At 44.6% G+C, this 19,855-nt stretch overlaps 1 long non-coding RNA gene and 1 gene segment (V, D, J or C); one reads left to right on the top strand and one right to left on the bottom strand.

Moving 5' to 3' along the window:
* Positions 1 to 10: 10 nt before the first annotated feature.
* LOC117872592 lies at positions 11 to 11,815 on the bottom strand. Its single transcript, XR_004644527.1, has 3 exons — positions 11,670 to 11,815; positions 10,852 to 10,950; positions 11 to 581 (listed from the first exon to the last, which is right to left on the bottom strand). It is a non-coding gene; the product is annotated as an uncharacterized LOC117872592 (long non-coding RNA).
* Positions 11,816 to 18,126: 6,311 nt separating this feature from the next.
* On the top strand, positions 18,127 to 19,445 carry LOC117871565. The segment is given in 2 exon segments: positions 18,127 to 18,266; positions 18,752 to 19,445. Coding segments are annotated over 2 exon segments (627 nt in total).
* Positions 19,446 to 19,855: the final 410 nt, after the last annotated feature.

Genomic DNA, 19,855 nt, shown 5'->3' with positions numbered 1-19,855 from the left:
ATATTCAGCACAACAGATACCCATATGTATGAGTTCTAGCACAAACTATCTCAGACTTGTTCTCCAAACAGAATTAATTTGTCTTAGAGCTCTAACCCCCAATTAGTTTCTGACCACGAATGAAGGCACTTACCTGGGATTTGGTTAATACACAACTGCAGTTGACATTTTCTATTCTTCACCCTTTGTCCATTTACTTTACTTTGAATCCAAATCTTTCATGAACTGCATTGTTTGTGGGGCTGTGTATCTTTAAGAACATATAGGATGTTCCTCAGGTTCCCTTTCTTGACATCTGGTTCCACATCCATTAATGGACTTGCTAGGACGCTTGATCTTGTAGCTCCCACAGGCCTAGAAGTCCTTGGCTTTGAGTGATCCAGAATAAGGGATCTCATTTGGGAACCAAAACTGTTCATCAGTTTTGCTCTGGTGCAGTAGACCCCAAATTCTGCTTCCACAAGTCTGAGGTGGTCAATGAGACCAAGTGTTGCTGGTGTATGTCACAGATTTGATGTCCTCATGCCCCACATTGCTTTAAATGGTGTTTGACATCTACACTTCATTAATTTTCTGTAAAACTGTAAAAAAAAAAAAAAAAAAAAAAACAACTCTGAATTAAAGGGAGCATCCTCACCTCTTTCCTGGAACCACAGTTGTCCTCATCTCCTGACAACAAGGAGACTGAGGACTCCAGGCCCCGTTTCTTCAGAACAGTAGAGGAGATAAAAGAGGCAGGACGGCATAGTGATCAGTTGAATGTCTTAATTTAACCAATGCTGATTGAACTTTGTGCCTTGGAGGTGCTAAGTGCATCTGAGACTATATCCCATGCCATATATTTCAATGCCATTGGTATCTGGTATGCAGCCTACACAAGAATTTACACAAAGCACATAGATATTAAAACGGGAAAGGTCTGATCCAGAGTGAACAGCCATCATGGATACTTTTGCCCCACATAAATACTATGTGACTATTTTCTTCATCTTGCAATTTTGCCTCCCTTTTTAAAAGAAAAATGGCAGTTCATAAGTCAACAGGATACCAGAAATAGTAAGACCCACTAATGACGACACTCTAGTATCTAGATATGGATTATGTGATGCAGGTTATTGCCAAGTGTGGCTGATATGTCATGCGGAAACTCCTCCTGCTGGAGAAGAGCCTTTTCCACTCCTTCTAAATCACTGCAGTATATGGGCTGCAGGCAGCCAGAGTTACAGATGCAGAGGAAGGTTTCAGGTGCCTGCCTGAAGCGTGCCAGCCTCTGGCAAGTCTAATTTCAGATTAGCCCTACCAGAGGCAGATGAAGGAACATCCAACCATCTGTGCACTATTACTGCTTGTAGTCCCGCAGGAAGGACTCAGAAGGTCTGGAGTAGAATCTGTCCAGTAGCAGGAGTCCATCACCATTTCCTCTCCTGGACAGGGAAAAAGGTAGGGAAAGGCAGAAGTGGAAGGTGGTAACAGATGAGCTGCAGCATTTAAAAGGCCCTTTAGATGGAGACAGGGATTGCAGTAGAGGGAAAGGAGAAACCACAATGAGGGGGAAATATATATTTTTTTATGGGGGAGGGGGAAGGGGTGGTTCCAGTAGCCAGCTTTGAAGGTTTGAAGGAGAAAAGTTATTTACCTTATAGTAACTTAGGTTCTTCTAGATGTTTTGTCCCTGTGGGTGCTCCGCTGTGGGATGGAATGTGCCTGTGGGGTCTCAAGTGGAGAGTGCAAAGCAGTGTCCGCAAGCCAGTGCCTGTGCAGAGCAGCACTTCTTGCCTCCAAGTAAGGACATAAGGGAGGTGCGAACCCACCGCCACTCACTTCCTTCTCAACTGCAAAGCAGACCCTCTACAGCTGAGAGGAAGGAGAGCAGGAGGAGCACCCATAGCAACAAAACATCTTTAATGAACTCAAGTGACTGTAAGGTAAATAAACTCTCCTCCTCCTTCAGTATATATTTCTATGGGTGCTCCATCATAGGAAACTCCCAAGCAGTAACTCAGTGAGGAGGAAAAGGATGCTGAGGACACCAAAAGCAGTATCGTCCCTGGAAGCAGGTAAGATGGCATAATGCTTGGCAAAAGTATGAAGGAAAGGCCAACTTGCAGCCCTACAAATTTCTGTTATCCTTCAATAGAGCTGTAGATGTGTACTGAGCTCGAGGGAAATGTGTTCTCTCTCTCTCTCTCTCTCTCTGAGGGGGCTGCATCCCACTAGATTCATAGCAAGATAAAATGGCAACTCGAAACCCACCTTTGAAGTCTGAGTGGAAATGGGTTGATCCTTCATCCTCTTCTCAAATGATACAAATAGCCAGAAGGTCTTAGACCTGTCAAGATAGAAGGCGAGGGCCCTTCTGACATCTAGCGTATGTAGACTGGTCTCTGAGAGGCATGAGGTTTTGGGTAGAACTCTGGCAGGCAAATCTTTTCATTAATGTGGTATTCTAAAGAGAACTTCAGAAGGAAGAGAGAACGGGGTGCAGTGTTACCTTGTCTTTATAAACAGTGGCATAGAGTGGGTCAACCATAAGAGCACTGTGTTCTCCCATTTGTCTAGCTGAAGCGATGGCTATGGAGAATGAAGTCTTGAGGGAGAGGTGGAGGAGAGATCAGGTAGCCATCAGTTCAAAGGGAGGTTTCCTCAGGGCCTAGAGAACCAAATTGAAGTCCCACTGAGGGGCCAGATTCTGTATTGGGGGGAGGAGAGGGAAACAAGTTTTGTAAGCCCTTGAAGAATCTAGCTGTAGTAGGGTGGGCAAAGACTGAGAAGCCTTTGATGGGTGAGAGGAAGGCTGTTATAATGGCCAAAATATACTCTGAGCTCAATGATAGAACTTGCATCTTTAAATCCAACAGGTAGTCCAGGATTTTGGAGAGCAGAACAGCTGAGGCTTGGGAAGAGTGAAGGGAACACCAGGAGTGGAAGCGGCATTTCCACTTTGAAGGTAAGTTTTGCGAGTACTGGGTTTCCTGTTAAATAGGAGACCTGACTGGACCATATCTGAACAGGTTAGTTCCATGTTCAAGAGCGATCTAGGAACCATGCTCAGAGGTTCAAGAAGGAGTAGTTGTGATAGATCAGGGTCCCTGGATTTTGCAACATGAGCTCCTTCCTGAGAGGCATTGCCACAGAGAGATGAAGGAGATTTGAATACCACACTTGTCTTGACCAAGACGGTGCTAGGAGGATGACGGTCTTTCCTGACACTGTTTGAGTAAGGTCTTGAGGAGTAGAGGTAGAAGCAGGTAAGCCTACAATAGGATATGGGTCCCAGAGTGTTATGAGGACATCTCCCAATAAGTTGTGGTCATATCCTCCCTTGGAGCAGAAAAGACAGCATTTCACATTATTTGGAGTGGCAAAGAAGTCTGTTTCTGCTGAGCCCCAAGTCTGGCAAATTCTGTGGAAGATAGAACCATTGAGTTTTTATTTGTGACCCTGAAGGAAGTATCTGCAATTGTATTCTGGAGACCTGGAAGACAGACAGCTGAGATTTCTATCTAATGGGAAATGTGCCAGTTCCATAGCCTTAGCAACTCTGCACATAAAGACTGGGATCTTGCTTTACCCTGTTGGTTAATACATACATACATACATATATATATACACACACACACTGATGGAGTGGCCCTGTATTATGTGAAGGAAATGCTGGCATGCATAAACTGCTCAGCTCCAGAATGCTGATATGGAGCGTGACTTCTTGTGCAGACCACTTTCCCTTGGCGGTGAGACCGCTCCCCCCATCCCAGAAGCGAAGCATCTGTTGTGAGAATCTTTGAAGATGGGGGATCTGAGAATGGGTTCTCACACAGACCTTCAGTGGCTCCTTCCACCACTGGAGAGATTCCAGAACTTTGAGGTACTGTGATGCTGGTGGAAAGACTGTCTGTTTGGGGTGTAAACATCTGAGGTGCAGCCTCATGTGAGGTATGACAAACGTGGAGGCTGATATGTGGATGAGTTTTAGACAGGTTCTTGCAGTTGTTTGCAGGCCATGTTGCATGTTGAGATTAGACTGAACAGAGTGGAGAATATCATCTCTTTGGGGAGATTGGCAGTTAGGGAGTCTAAAGTGGCTCTGATGAAGTCTATTCTTTCGACTGATATAAAGGTCCAGAGACTGAAACAGGCCTACAGCCATGGAGGTTGCTGACTGGACCTCTAGAGGTGATTGACCCTTGAGAAGCCAATTGTTCAGGCAGGGAATAATGCTATACCCTACTGATGAAAAAGGGCAACCAATGCTGAGAGAAGACCCTAGAAGCGTCAGTAAACCAGAAAGGAAAGACTCAGTACTGGGTGTTCTGAGTCTAATTTGAAGTGTGAGAAATGTTTGTGGGATTGGTAGATAACTATATGAAAGTGGGCATCCTGGAGGTCAAGGGTGGTGAACCAGTCTCCCAACTCTAGGGATGAAATTAGTGTCATGATTGTGAAGTGCTGGGAAAGGATAGTGGTGTTCAATCATCACTCTTAGGCCTTGTCTACACTACGAGAGTAGTTCGATTTTACTTGCATCGAATTTTTGGAATCGATATTGCAAAGTCGAACGTGTGTGTCCACACTAAGGACAGTAAGCAGAAACCTCGGCTCTATCCTCTGCCCCTCGTAGGAACTAGGAAATAGTTGGAGTAGAACCCTCTTCCAACAAACTCTGGGAGAAACTGTCTCATACACTTGGAGGTGATTGAGAGATTGGAAGAGGGACAGGATAGCAGTGTGGGAGGGAGGGGAGATCATGTGGAAGGGGATGGAGTATTCCATATCAATCACTTCCAGCCACTCTAGTTCCCTCCCTAGATCCGGGAGACTGGTTCTTTGCCCTTGACATCCAGGACACCTAATTTCATCTAGCTATCCACCCATCCCACGAATATAATTGGTGTGCAGGGAGGAAGTGGGATAGCTGATTCCCAAAAGAGGGTTGGATGGAATTGTTCAGCACAGGATCCTGAAAGATAGATTTCTTGAGGCCCTCAACTGAGAAGTCAAAACTGTTTCTTTAAAAGGGAGGTGCAGCTGATGTGCTATAGAAGGAGATAGTCCCCTTTTCTGAGGTCTAGATCTCCTACTCTGAAATTCCAAAGGTCTGGGAAGAGGTTTTTGGGGGTTGTACTGGAACAGCCTAGATTGTGGTAATGTTTGAGACCTAAACTGTTTCAAGAATGTAAATTCCCAGCAACCATAAGGTAGCTCTTGAGTCCTTCAGAGTGTTGAGGGGGCAGTCTGTGTCAGAGCTAGGGGCCTTCAAAGGGAGAGCCTTCAACAAAACCCTGCATCTCTCTGAGGAGAGCTGAAGATTGGAGCCTGGATGCTCTCCACACAATCATGGCTGTGGCTAGGGATCTAGATCCTGTTTCTGCAGCCTCTAGGACAGCTCAGAGGGAGGTTCTGGATACCACTTGATCCTTTGAAATGAAGGCCTGAAATTGTTCCCTCTGGTTGTGTAGCAGATGTTCCCTAAAATGTGTGAACTTGGAACGTGTGTTGAAGTCAAACTACCAAGCCCTGATGGCGAAATGTGTCACGCAAAGAAGGAGAGCTACCAAGGAGTAGCTTTTCCTACTCAGGAGGTCTAAACAGTGGGACCTCCTTATCACAAGGAGATCTGGAATGGGCCTGTCTATTAATTTCATTAGTTACATCCACCACCAGGGAATTGGGAGTGGAATGGGAAAAGAATTCTCCATTCCCTGAGCCTGTGGAGTGATATTTCGAAAGAGCTTCTTCCGAATACCGGCTCTGCAGGATGTGGTGGCACGGTGCCAAAAGAGCCCTGTGCTGAGACCTGAGAGTCTGACTAAGAATCATCCATGGGGCTGAATGGGGCAGCCTCAGACATAGATGAGCAGTACCAGTGAAGGGGCCCTGGTAGAAGATCATAGCACAGGAGACTCCAGTACCTTTGCTATAAACAGGTCTTCTGGGAAAAGAAATCTGGAGGGTTATGGTGTTACCTGGAGTTTTTCCTGAACCCAAATCTCTTGCTAACCTTACTCTTTTTGAGGCAGTGTCAGGAAATAAATCAATGCAGACACAGCAGGTCTGTCTAATAAATCAAACATGAGTACTTTCGCTTAAAGCTTTTCCTTTAGTCAGTCTCAAGCACAGGCACACGAGCAACAGGTTAGAGTACCCCAAATCTATAATTACCCAAAGTCTGGAGTAGTCTTTGAGTGGTCAACAGTAGGTTTCCAGTGGTCAGCTTTCTGTCTGCTGCCTGGGATCTTAAGATGAGTCTACAGAAGAGTCCCCTCAACCCAGACCTTTTCCCCCTTTTTATGCTTCTAAGCGTTACAACAACATATTAAAAAAAAAAAAAAAACTTAAGCAAGCAATTTCAAGCCATTAGTTGTGCAGCTGTATTTTTACATACCAACAAATAAATATATTTAGACTTCCTGTTTTTGAAAGCTACATGCTTCAGCAATTTTAAAAGAATGCTCGACAGGATGGCAGCAGATTCATGCTCATTTCTTGTATTCAACCCCCACCCCTCATGGCTTGCCTAATTATGTTAAGGTTGCTACAAAGGCCTTATCGCTGCTTTTGACAATAAGCATGACCAATATTCCAGTTAGTGTCAGTGGCCTAGGCATATTGCTGGGTTAACAAAATGTCCTCTAATAATGGTATCCAGAAGACAGAGTCAGTACCAGGGATCCTGTTTGCGAGATGGTGAGTATGGTACCAGTGAGACTTGTAGAGGAGCTTCTTTAGCCTGAGCCCTGCTGTAAGGAAGGTGATGGTACCAGGGCATATGTAGGCAGCCTGTCAGCTCTCTGGGCTGTCTGTTCAAAGACCTGTCTGCACACTGCTTCTTGTGTGGTACTGGAGGCTCAGTACCAGGCTTAGACAGAGACTCAGCTGAACCCCTTGATGGACAGGAGGTCTCCTTAGGAGTAGGATTTATGGGGTCATCTATGCCTCATCTTAGGTGCTCTGGAAAGAGAAAGAGGCTTCTTCCTCTCAGAAATCCAAGCCTCTGAAGCTTGGGATGTTGAGGATGATATATGGGGCTGCGGGAAGCAGACTCCACTGGGGCTAGCAAATGCTCCATTAGAAGGAGCATCAGTCTAACTCAGTGGTTCTCAACCTATTTACCATTGTGGGCCACATCCAATACTACCTGTATGGCCCTGAGGATGTTACATGGGCTGCAGGTTGAGAACCACTGGGCTAGCCTCTCTCTTTCCACGACCTGCCTTTAAATCCCATACAGACTTTACACTTAGACAGGACGTGGGTGTCCCCCAGGCAATCCTTTGATCTTTATTCATAATCAGGAAACCCCTGCTACTTGTTCTTCCCTCTCTTGTTGACCTTGCAATCTTTTAAATTAGCATCTGGCTTTGCATGCAGATAGGTTTGCATTGTGAGATACATAATGCACAATACACACTTGACCAGACAAAGATAGAAGCATCCCCTACCCAAACAGAATTTGTCCAAGGCCTGTCACCTCCTGAAGCCTTTAACTTCAAGAGTTTCATTTCCAGTATAGATACATGACTTCTTAAACATTACCCATACATGCATTTCACTGTGACTAAGCTGACCGGTGCATTACTGGCTGCTAGTAGAGCCCCCACATGTCACCCTTTGGTGCACTATTATGAAGAGGTGCTGGGGTCACAGCAGGATGTCACCAAGAGTTGTTTAAATTCTCTGGCCTGACATTCAAAGCCCTCCATATGATTTGCTCTGCCTACTTAAGACATTGCCTCTTTCTGCAACTAAGATGTGTCTTGATAGCCACATTCCACAAGAACACTAGCATTAATCAGCCAACAAGAAGAGGCTTGCACAAGAGACATTTCACAAGGGCTGGACCTAGATTATGGGGCTCACTACTGCAAGAGTGAAGGATGACCTTCATCCTTCAAGTTTTACTGTGTTTTAGAACTGAACACAAAGCTTTTGAGTTCACTTTCGCCCCACCCTCTCTCACTTCCATCACACACTACACCACAAAAACAACAATTCTAATCAAACATTTCCTTTTGAGCAAGTAGAAGTTAGTGTTACATCTTTAAAATACTTTGGAGATGCTTAAATACTACAATGATGGTTACCAATGTAACAACAGATAAATAGATTGACAGATAAATAATGATTTTAGCTTTTCCCTTTAGGAAGTGCAGGTTGTGAATATGAAGCTTGTGTGTCTCTGAAGATGGCAAACACGGATTTTCAATAAGCAATTTCTTCATACTCAAGCTTGATTATGCAGTCACATTTTTCTCTGTGGCACTCTTATGTCTGCAGCTCCATAAATGAACAGATAAATGAAATTAAAAATAATTTTGTCCAGTGTACATACAAGCTTGCTCTCGAGGAACAACAGGAAATACTTTCTTATGGAGCTGTACATACTGCAATGACTTTCTTCCGGATTTATGTTGGTTAAGAATTACATCCTGCTTTATATTTCTGATTAATGTACAGGATTGGGTATGGTGAGTTACTGCATTTCAGGCTGTGTGTCACTGGAGCACAAACCCATTGTATCTCAATTTCTCTAATGACTTATTTATGCTGGAGCAATAGCACATGCTGAGTCTAGTAACCTTCCATAAGAGCTGTAATTTTTAAGTCTGAATAAAATGAACCCTTGAAAGATCTAATGGGGGCAACCTCCCACTACTGTGCATTGATTATGCACCATGTGGCCTTGAAAGTATAACTGGCAGGGGAATAACATCTAGTCTAAGATACAAATATACACTGTACTAGGTAGCTGTATCTGGTCTACAGTCCTTACCTTTACATTAATTTTTGGAAATAAATTAGATGTCCATCTGCTTTCCCGCCTCTCCCCAAAGAATCCAGTAAAAGTGTGCACCTATCCCAGAGATCAGCTCTGAGGTGGAGGATAGGGTTGCACAGCATCCAGTTCAGAGACACTGATTGCTTGACTGAAGTGCTAATCTCCAAGTAGTGAAGTCAAAAGGGACTGTTCCCGTGCTTAAGGATGGGCACATGCTTAAGTACCTTGCTGGATCAGGGCCTAAATACATACAGGACAGTGTCATTACGGTGCCTTTTACTGAATCAAATGCGGCTGGTGAGGGAGTAGGCCTTGGCTGCTAGTTCTGCTAGCTTCCCAGTCCTCTCCTCTCTGCTCCTCCCAGCAGAGGTAGGGGAGTCACAGGAGCAACACCACTCCCCCTCCCTGGTTCACCCGCTTCCCCACTGTTTGAACCAGATTCCTTGGCCCTCACACTGCCACAGCGCACAACCCAGCTATTTACACCATACACTTCGAGATGGGTTTGGCTTTTCACTTGTTAAGTTCATCAAAAGCTCAAGAACCAAATCATTTGTATTTAAAAAAACACCAGGATCAATTTTGATTGGATTATCCAGCAATACCTGCTTAGAGCAATCAATCACTGATGACAGGAAGTTGTTACTTAATAAGTGAAGCCAAATTGTTTCATGAAAAGAAAGACACCAGAACAACAGACCCATGTGATTATAGGAACTAAATACACTAAAACTATGTTTGTCAGGCACTAAGAACATTAAAACCAGCACCATTCACTGTGCAATCTCCACTATGCACTCTGCTGGTGACATGGGCAACCAGTTTAGTGGCTTATTGCAGTCAAAGTGATTGGAATGGACCTGATGCAAACAAGCAGGTGACAGTGTATTATACAAAATGAACACCCCTTCGTCTGTGTTCTTGCAAAATATAAAGTTTTGCTTTAGTTACATGGAACACTGAATTTTAAAAATCAAGCCTCTTTTGAAATGAAGCAGCAGGGACAGGAATTGTAGGATGTAACAATCCAGGTTCCAGTGCACACAGTAAAGCTCTTCCGGGTATTTGGACTCACTGTCTTCCCAAATGTACAGATCTTGAATAGTCACTCATATCCAGACCTCATGCAAATGCACTGTGGATGCTTGTTGTGTGCATCGGCTGGTCAGCAGTATTTAAAGTAAGCAAGTCTCTTTTCAGTTAGTCAAGAAGCCAACATTTTAAATCACTGAAAGGGAAGAATGAGTGAGAAACACACATACACTATATGGAAGGTTTTCTGTGATTAAAGGGGATGCAGTTCCAGTGAATGCAAATTCTACAAAGCTGAAGTCATTTTGGAAAGAATTAATACTGTATGTTTGGATTCTCAGCATGAGAAATCCTGGTGAAACAAAGTTCCCAAGCAGTTCTAACAGCACCAATGAAAGGGTTAACAGGTAGAAGTGCACAATTTCAGTCCATCCACAAACATGAAGAACTAGTGATGCAGAGAACTACAGAGGGGTTTGGAGGTCATGGAAAGTGGAACCTTCAGAAGTTGGAGAGAGTCGTATTGCCCTGGTGGAATTGCACAAAGGAGTGAGGCTTTGAGGGCTGATGAGGTAGTTAGAGCTGTGGCACCAGCTCTGCTCCCCTGGCCCTTGAGATACATTTAGTTTGCCTGAAAAATAGTAATAAAGCTAAAGACCTGCTGTTCCTTCAAAGCAGAGCTGTGAACCCTGAATAATACGACAGCCTTGCCTTGGCTTCATAGCTCAACATATCATTAAGGCTGCAAGAGAAGATGATCAGCAGTTCCACACACAAGAGGACCCACTCTACCACTTTGCACTATTCTGGTGGCACAACGCACCCATTGACCTGGCTCTGAGAATTCCCCTTGTGCAAGAACTACCCCAGGGTGGCAAAGCACCAGCATGGCAGATCTGCGCTGCTGCTGCCACCTCCTCCCCTTTGGCTGATGGGGAAGCTCCTGGGAGAAAGTAGACATGGCACGAGCACCCTGGGCACAGCAATCCCCAGCAGTTGGAAGTCCCTTGGGGGCCATGGGTCACTAGGCTTAGCAGACTAACCTTGAGTATGTCAGTGCAAGCTTCAGCTCCATATTCATCTGTGCATGTCGTACCTACAGGCGTAGATAGAATGCCAGTACTCTGCAGAGGTAAGTCTCCCTGTAAAAGAGGAGGTTAACAGGTTTACAAGATGCATACATATTTTATAACAAACTACTACCACCATCACCGCCGCCATTAGAGATCAGGAAGGAAATGCTGGCATACATCTTGTAAGCGAGGTGTTTTACAGATGAATAGAACAGTGGGCCGAATTCTACTCAAAATTACATCATTGTCTTGAACTCAATGGGGATGAACATGTGCTGTAATGAAGGGCAGAATCTGGCCTAGAGAATAATGTCAGCTATAGGAATATCACTGTTGGATGTATAGTAGAATCACCAGCTCATTAGAATTATGTCAAATTCTGACACCAGTTACATACAGGCAATGCCAGTGCCAGCAGTGGTCTCGCACTTCTGTAAATATAATCAGCATTTGGTCTATAGTGCTCTTTGCATATTTCACAATAGGATCTCCTCTATCCTGGTACAGCACTTTCAGAACGCTGGAATTACAAACTTCATCCTTCGTGTACTTTCCTGGCATGAACTGTGCACTAAAAAAAACCCACCACCACCTCATCTGTGTCTTTAAAAAAAAAATCACTAAAGAAAGAGTGATTGATATAATGTAATGTCACAGAAAATTGTCAGCTACAGTTAGAGAAACCACCTCTCTTCATACTTCAGTACTAGTCTATTCAAACTGATTCCCAAGAGTTTTACTCCTTTATCGCCACGAGGGGGTACCAGAAGCTTGAATTTCTAGCTAACCTGAGCTGTTATTTTGTTCAGTCTTCAAGCAGGAATTGGGTGCAATATTTATCTTCATGGAAGAAGGAGTCATCTCTGCAGATACGCAGACCAAATTAAGTGAAATGATAGAATCAAAACCAATGTTGCATGTACAGTAACTGGCTATTTAGACCTGCAGACAGATAAAAATGAAAGTATATTACTCAATGCACATTGAGTATCACACATTATATCAAACCACCTTGGGAAACACACGTATATTTAAACATACACCATAAATCAAACCATATTCTCTCCCCTTAGCAATTCTGCAGTGAATAACTAGCAACATACAGCTGATTTGGTTTAAGGGGCCACTGTCAGGGAAAAAACAGCCTGATATGTACTTGAAACAGGTAAAAACTAACTCAAATCATCATTTCACAATAATGAAAGAAATGTTTAAATCTACTGCCCGATTCACTCTGATGCTCAGAGCGCTTCACACTACTTTAGCTATGCAAAGCAGCCATAAACCCAATGTACACTCCCAGTTTTCTTAGATTTACTTTTTCTGTTTGTTTCCACTTGGACAAGGAACACAAATTACTTGGTTTCACTTCTTGGTTTATGTGCCCTGGCCCCAACCTGCAATGTTTGAGTTGCAAGTAGTGCAAAAGAATGTTTTTAATCATAAGCAAAACTGTTCTCATTTTATTCACATTAGGGTGTGTAAAATCTCCCTCCTCCCCACTTTTTACCCAGCAGCTGACCCCCAAATATTGGCTCTCATCTGCCTGATAGTGACTCTTTAAGTTCCACAAAGCATAGCACACAAACTGACTCTCCCACATAAAGCACTCTTCATAAGTCAGTATTCAGCAACATCATTTACATACAGCCTTGGTTGTCTAGCATTATATGTGGGGGGAGGGAGAAAAGGAAAAGGAAGGAGAAAATTAGGAAAGTGTAGCAGCAACCCCAATAAGCAAGTTCTCTCTCTCCTCTATAATCCTGGCTCTTTTATCAGGGAAATGCAGAATAATGTCTGACTTCACGTTAGCTCCAGCCTGTGCCATTTTGTGTGAAACCCACCTTTTTGCCTCCAAAGTTCAATCGAATGGCACTGCCAGGGAGCTGAGGGACTGGGGTGAAGGCACAAGGACTCCAATCAAATGGGCCTGCCTCTCCTATAACGAACCCTGGGAAGACCCCCTCGGCCTGGGGACAGGCTCCGTAGCTGTTTCCATATGGTGTCCCCCTCCCCTCCCAATGGATAATGTGCAAGAAACTCAGTGAGGGCATCTTCACAGGGCCTTCCTCTCCTTGAGCTCCCGCCCATGGATTTCCAGGAGGAGGAGATGCTCTGGGCCTATAGTAGGCATAGCATTATCAGACAGCAATGTGTCTTGGTGGTGTATCTTTAATGAATTGATATATACACTACATCCAGGACTCACTTTATCCAAGATTTAGGGTTGGAAGAATGCAATTTTTGTTTGTTTGTGACAGCTAATATCAACATTTATTTTTCAGCAATTTTATCAATTTAATTTTTACAGCTGCAGGAATTTATCCGGGAGTCAGACAATCATTTAGTGTCAGTAGATATTCAGATGCAAAAAGTTAAAATACATCTTATTGACATCGAATGTCAAATTATAAAAGTAAATATCCTTAAATCAAACTAATAAGTTCTCAAAGCAGCACTTCTCTTAATCAATTTACAGATAGATAAAGTATCATTAATGGAAATACTGTGCGTGTGTGTATATACACACACACACAGAGTGAAATCAACATTTACCTATTAAAAAAAAGTCTAATCCTTCAAAGCCTATCTATATTGTAATGCAGCTGTCTCAGGGGTGAAATGTAATGAGCCGCTACAGAAGCTTGGAGAGGAAGTGAGGATTACACCATATCCAACTGAAACTCCAGGGGGAAGTTTAGGTGAGCGGAATGGAAGTACTCAAATAGGAATTTGACAAGGACACTTGGGCCCAAATCTTTCAGGTTTATGGGTGTCTAACACCAATTGAAGTCAATTGGAGTTAGGCACATAAATACTTTGAACATTGAGCATAGGCTCCTACTCTTATAGAAGGTTCCATGGCATCTTTAACCATAGCAAGTTATCACAATTTTTGGATTAAATTTCATTAAGAAGAAAAAGAAAGCCAAAAAAAAAAAAAAAAGGAAGCATGTGAGTGATCTTCCCAAGAAGGGATGAGTTTGTGTTTTATTTCCAATGCCAGCACCTCCTGCCTGTTGCAATGGAGGCTTCTGGTGTGGAATTTTTGAAAGTCAGACATGGTTTGGCCCTTCCAGTTTTACTAACTAAGAATTATTTTAACATTAATTATTTAAAGTTTGTATGCTTCAACTAATCAAGACGTATGACTGTGTAGTTCTCTATTACAGAGTGAAGAGAATGCAGTGAGGAGTTTGTTTTTGGTTAGTGGCTCACACACTGAGCTGACACGTGTCCCCTCTCACACTCTTAAATACATTGGAAGCTCTTTGATACAGTGAGAACAGCAGCACTTCATCTCTTCTGCTCAGGACTGGGCAGCCTGCTCCCACCTCTTTCTTTCAGCATTTGAGTATCTGTCCCTCAAGACTGCGCAGCATTGACTTCTTGCGCTTTTATTTCTCCTCAGGAGCCAGAGCAATTCCAGGAGACATGGTGGGGTTTCCGGAAATTCTCTTCGCTTGCCTCTTGCCATGTAAGTTTGTTGAACTCAGTTCTGTTTATTATTTATGGTTATTTATGCAGCATTGTGGGCTGGGATCCCCAGAGTTACAACAGTTTTATTCCAGGGCAACCCTAGTGAAAGCAATGGAGTAAGAGTGGAGTTTCAGCACCCCTGAGTGTGTATGGAGCTTTACAGATAATCCACAGACCAGGGGCCCAGTTCTTCACTGCCCTGCCCCCTTGTGCAGTCACTGACACCTGTGCATGGGAGAGAACAAACCCTGAGATCAGAATTGTTCTCACACCCGTGGCAGAAATTAGCACACTTTACCCTCACTATGCACACTTCTAAATGAACATACAAGGTAAAAGGCAGCAGAGAAGCAAGCCCAGTGTCCCTTCAGCCCACTGGGATAGACATTACCACTCCATCTAGGTGGATTATTTCTAGCCGCTGTCTTCTCATTGCTCCTTACCCACCTTTTGCCTTCCAGCTGTGCTGTGGGCCATTGACCTGGACCAGGTGCCAATCTCCATCACAAAGGAGCCACATGTGGGTACCACTGCTGAATTCACCTGCAAAGTGTCTGGCGGGTCGGACTCAACCTATATCCACTGGTACAGAGCCCCAGCTGGAGGGGCACCGCAGAGGCTGCTCTACCTTTCTTTCTCAGACTCTAACCCAAGATGGGACGCCAGCTTCTCCAATGAGAAACTCACTGCCTATTTTCAAAGCCGCAGCATCTGCAGACTGATGGTGTATAAGCTGGAAAAAGCAGACAGCGGCCACTATTACTGTGCTGCATGGGATTATACACAGTGCCACAAACCTCCTGCAGCCCTGCACAAAACAACAAAACCACACACACACATCCTGAGGGAGCTGGGCTCAGCTCTCATGTTACTGCTGCAGCACAGCTCACTGAGCCCCACCCTCAGCCCACTCTATAGGGCAGACAGCCTCTCCCACACACACCCTAGCCAATACAGCAGACTGACTCCTGCCCCAGCTCCACTCACCCATGCCAATGCCCCTTCATCCCAGGAAATGGGAGGAGGAGCTTACGTAGTGGCACTGGGCCCACTTCCCCAGCGTCTGCCTAGCAATACCAGCTCCATCTCTAAAGGTAGAACAAGCAATTGTTAAATAATCATATCACAAGACAGATGACTTGAGAATGATGCGGGGGAGAGAATAAGGGACAACAGGGTGGGGAGGATAAAAGACTGCAGAGGATTTGGGTAGGTGAATGGGGAAGACGAGGGGAAGATAATTTCTAGTTTGCTCACATCAGCAAGTCACTTAATTCATGTCCACTGAGAGTTTTTAGCAATGACTGGAGCACTAGCATACACAGGGTGTAGGAGTTTTTGCTACCACACTGTTTAACCGTACTCAAACCAGGCCTAAATCAGGCAGTGTAAAAACACCTGCATCCACTGTGATCTCTCTCTCCTACCGCTGTGACCATCCCTGGATCTGCAACTGGTGCTCACCAAGTGAACAATGGTAGAGAAAGGTACAGAACGGTGCTGATTGAAGCCCCTCAGTGTGATGCTCTTATCTCCTTCTAGCCATGGTTGGGCAACAGAAAGAAACTGAATAGTCTGCTACAGCCTTGGCTAACACTGATGGCTCTTTGAGCTCATGCTTTCAATCCCTGCTTCCGACAACCCCTCAGGGACATGGCATTACATTAACACAGACAAGGCCTTAGAACCAGTTTTGCCCCAGTTTCACACTCAGCAATGGTGGGTGCACTAGTACAGTGGTTCTCAACCAGTGGTCTAGGGACCCCTGCGGGGGCCGTGAGCAGGGCCAGCTCCAAGCACCAGCTTACCAAGCAGGTGCTTGGGGCGGCCACTTTGGAGAGGGGCAGCACGTCCAGCTGTTCGGCGGCAATTTGGCGGACGGTCCCTCACTCCTGCTTGGAGCGAAGGACCTCTGCCAAATTGCCGCCGCAGATCGCGATCGCGGCTTTTTTTGTGTGTGTATTTTTGTTTTTTTTTGTTTGGCTGCTTGGGGCGGCCAAAACCCTGGAGCCGGCCCTGGCCGCGAGCAGGTTTCAAAGGGTCCATCAAGCAGGGCGGGTGTTAGATTTGCTGGGGCCCAGGACAGAAAACTGAAGTCCCACCACATGGGGCTGAAGCCCAGGTATCTGTCCCCTTCCACCTGGGACTGAAGCCAAAGGCAGAGAAATGTAGCTTCCTGGGGGGCGCTGTGGCATGGAGCCCCGGGCAATTGCACTGCATGCTACCCTCTAATGCCGGTTTTGGCTTTTATATGCAGAAACCTAGTTGTGGCCCAAGAGGGCTGTGGAGTTTTTATAGCATTGGTGGGCAGCTCAGAAAAAAAAAGGTTGAGAACCTCTGCACTAGTATACACAGGATGCAGGAATTCTGTGGCCATGGCAGCAGTGGTTGAGGGTAGACAACGAAACATAACAGAACTAACTTTACTGCACAGTATACATGCCCAGAGAAGCCCTCGATGGATTAATGCAAGAGAAGCAGTACAATTCCTGGCAACTTTCAAGCTCTTCAAACCAAACAAGAGAAGGGTATTTACATTTCCGGGAAGTCACGGGGAGCTTCCTTGCCACTTATCAAATCCCTAATGAGCAGGTTGGCTGCACATCCATTTTATGTTACATTGGTAATTCACTGATCTTACTCTCTTCTCTATACTGTAGCAATTTTTGATCTAATCTATTTAAATAGCTAACTATTTGAGTAAGGCACTGAACACAGTAATGTGGACTCTGACAACAATAAGAGGACATCAAAGTGGGGTCTGCTTTTTGCATCTCCCAGTTTCTATGAAGCTTTATTTGCTTCTTTCTTTCCATATGTATCTGTTGAACACCCAAGCACTTGCAGTTGTTTCTTTTAATTGCAACAGGAAATTTTTTATCTAGTTACATTTTTAAAATGCAAAAGAGTTTTACAAATGATGTATTCATGTTTATTTGATTCCATATGAAGGATGGAGGGAGAGGGATATAACTTTCTTATTAGATGGTAAATTATTTGGGGCAGGAGTCAGGCCTTTTTGCACATCTGAACAACACCCAGGACAGTGGGACCCTAATCCTGATGAGGGCCTTTGGTTTCCACTATAATAGTAAAATTATTATTTGCATGATTTTGGGCCTACAGGCCCCAACTGAAAGAGAGGGGCCCCACTGTGCTAGATGCTCAAGACCACAGCGAGAGCCTCAAAGAGATTACAGTCTAAATAGACAAGACGTAAAAAGAAATGATAATCTCTTGTCCTCCCTCTGTAAAATGAGAACTATGGGTCAGATTTCCAAGAAGAGCTGAGCGCTTTTCCCCTCCAGTGGAAGTCAACTGAAGCAGTGGGTACTCTGCACTTCTGAAAATCAGGCTCTTAGTAACTTGCCTCTGGTCATGCATTGAGTTTTCTGCATTGCTGTGAATTGAGTTCAGACCTCCTGAGTCCTAGTTTAGTGCCTTAACCACAGGGCATTAATGGTGGAAGAGTGCACTAGAATTCACTACATGGATGTCTCCTTCGATGGGAGGAGAATGCATTAAGGCCAAAATTCTCCTAACTTCCATTGAAATCATCCTAATCACTGAATTAGGATCTGGACCTAAGAACCTAAAATGGTTAGTAGCGCGCGCTCTCTCTCTCTCTCTCTCTCTCTCTCTCTCACACACACACACACACACTCTCTCTCTCTCTCTCTCCCTCCTCCTCCCCACCCCCAACCCAACAGGAAATTAGCCAAATACAGTAAGAACAGAAGCAATATCCTTATTTCTTGCTTTCTTCAGTCAGTCTGGGTAACAGTATTTTTCTTTTGACAAAATTGAGCACCATTAACTTAATAACTTTCCTTCCTGAAAAGGTGCATCAAGTTCAGGAGACATGGTGAGATGTATGGAAGCCCTCTTTGCTTGCTTCTTCCCTGGTAAGTTTACTGGGCACATTAGCTATAGTTAATTGTTTTATTCTGTATTATTTATTGTTAACAAATTTTATATATATATACACACACACACACACAGCAACATGTGCCTGATTCTCCAGTGCATTAACACCACTTAATGCTGCGGTAATTCCAATGAAACCGCTAGCATTGTATTGAAATAAAACTGGTGTAATGAAATGGGGAAATCAGGTTCTATAATCCTGGATGGTTCCACACAGATAAAGATTCTTCACTGCCCTGTACCTTGTGTGATTGTTCACACCATCTTTCCCCAGGTGTAAACAGAAATTGATCATTCACTCATTAGAGAGAGGTTTTACCCATTTTGTCCTCACATTTATAGAGACATAAATGACTATCCAAGCTGCAAGGCAATGGATAAGTAAGCCCATGTGCCTTCCTCAAGAACATACAGGTTGCAAGGCCATGTACATGTTACTGCTTTCTCTCATTTTCCCTTCCAGCTGTTCTGTGGGCCATTCACCTGGAGCAGGAGCAGATCTCCGTCACAAAGCAGCCACTTCAAGGCAGCTCTGCCAAATTCACTTGCAGAGTGTTTGGTGGCTCAGATTCTACCTACATCCACTGGTACCGAGCCCGAGCTGGAGAGGCCCCACAGAGGCTGCTGTACCTCACTCTCTCTGGGTCGGACTTAAAGCGAGAGGCAGGCTTCTCCAGTGAGAAACTCTTTGCCTATGGGAGACAAAGCATCTCTAACTTGTTGGTGCACAAGCTGGAAGAGACAGATAGCGGCCGCTATTACTGTGCCACATGGGATTTAACACAGTGTCACAAGCTTCCTGCAACCCTGCACAAAAATCACCACAGCTCTGCGTGTGGGGCTCAACTCTCATATTACTGCTGCAGCAGAGCAGGGAGCCCTGGCCCCGGCCCAGGCTCACCAGCCTACAGAACAGGCATAGCCTCAGTCCTACAAACCATGGCCAGTGTGAACTCCTGTTCAGCCAGCCCAAGTCATGTAGGGATTTGCCTGAGCAAGGAAAGTGGGAGTTTACCTAGTGGGTGGCACAAAGGTGACATCTGGTGACTGGCTACCAGTGCTGGCTCCATCTCTAAAGGCAGAACAAGTGATTGAACAGTCACTGCCCATTGGACTTCATAAAGCAATGGGTGACCAGAGACACGAGGGAATGAGAGAATGAGGGAGAATGGGGTGGGGACAATAAATAACTGGGGACAGGGCAGGGTAAAGTGAATAGGGAAGGTGAGGGGAAGACATTTTCTAGGTGGGAACAAACAGCAGTTTGCGTCTCCACTGGGAATTTTCAGCACATATCCTTGGCTGGAGCTGTAGTGTACACAGAATACAGGAGTTTTCTACTCAGTTTCAGTAGTCATACGTAAAATAACTAACTTGGCTCCTCTGAGTGCACATGTGCCATGCTTGAGGAGTTAAGACAAGACCAGCAGCAAAATTTATAGCTTACAAGCTCTTCATTCTAAATGTGAGAAGGGCACAGGAAATCTTGGGGGGGGCTTCCTTCCCATGGAAAAGGGCCTGATTTTCATATTCATCCGTACTGCACTCGGTGCAAGACTGAGCTTGG

This window comes from Trachemys scripta, chromosome 2 (genome assembly GCF_013100865.1).
Source record: "Trachemys scripta elegans isolate TJP31775 chromosome 2, CAS_Tse_1.0, whole genome shotgun sequence".
In the NCBI taxonomy this organism is placed as follows: Eukaryota; Metazoa; Chordata; order Testudines; family Emydidae; genus Trachemys; species Trachemys scripta.
This window is presented reverse-complemented; position numbering and strand designations above follow the sequence as displayed.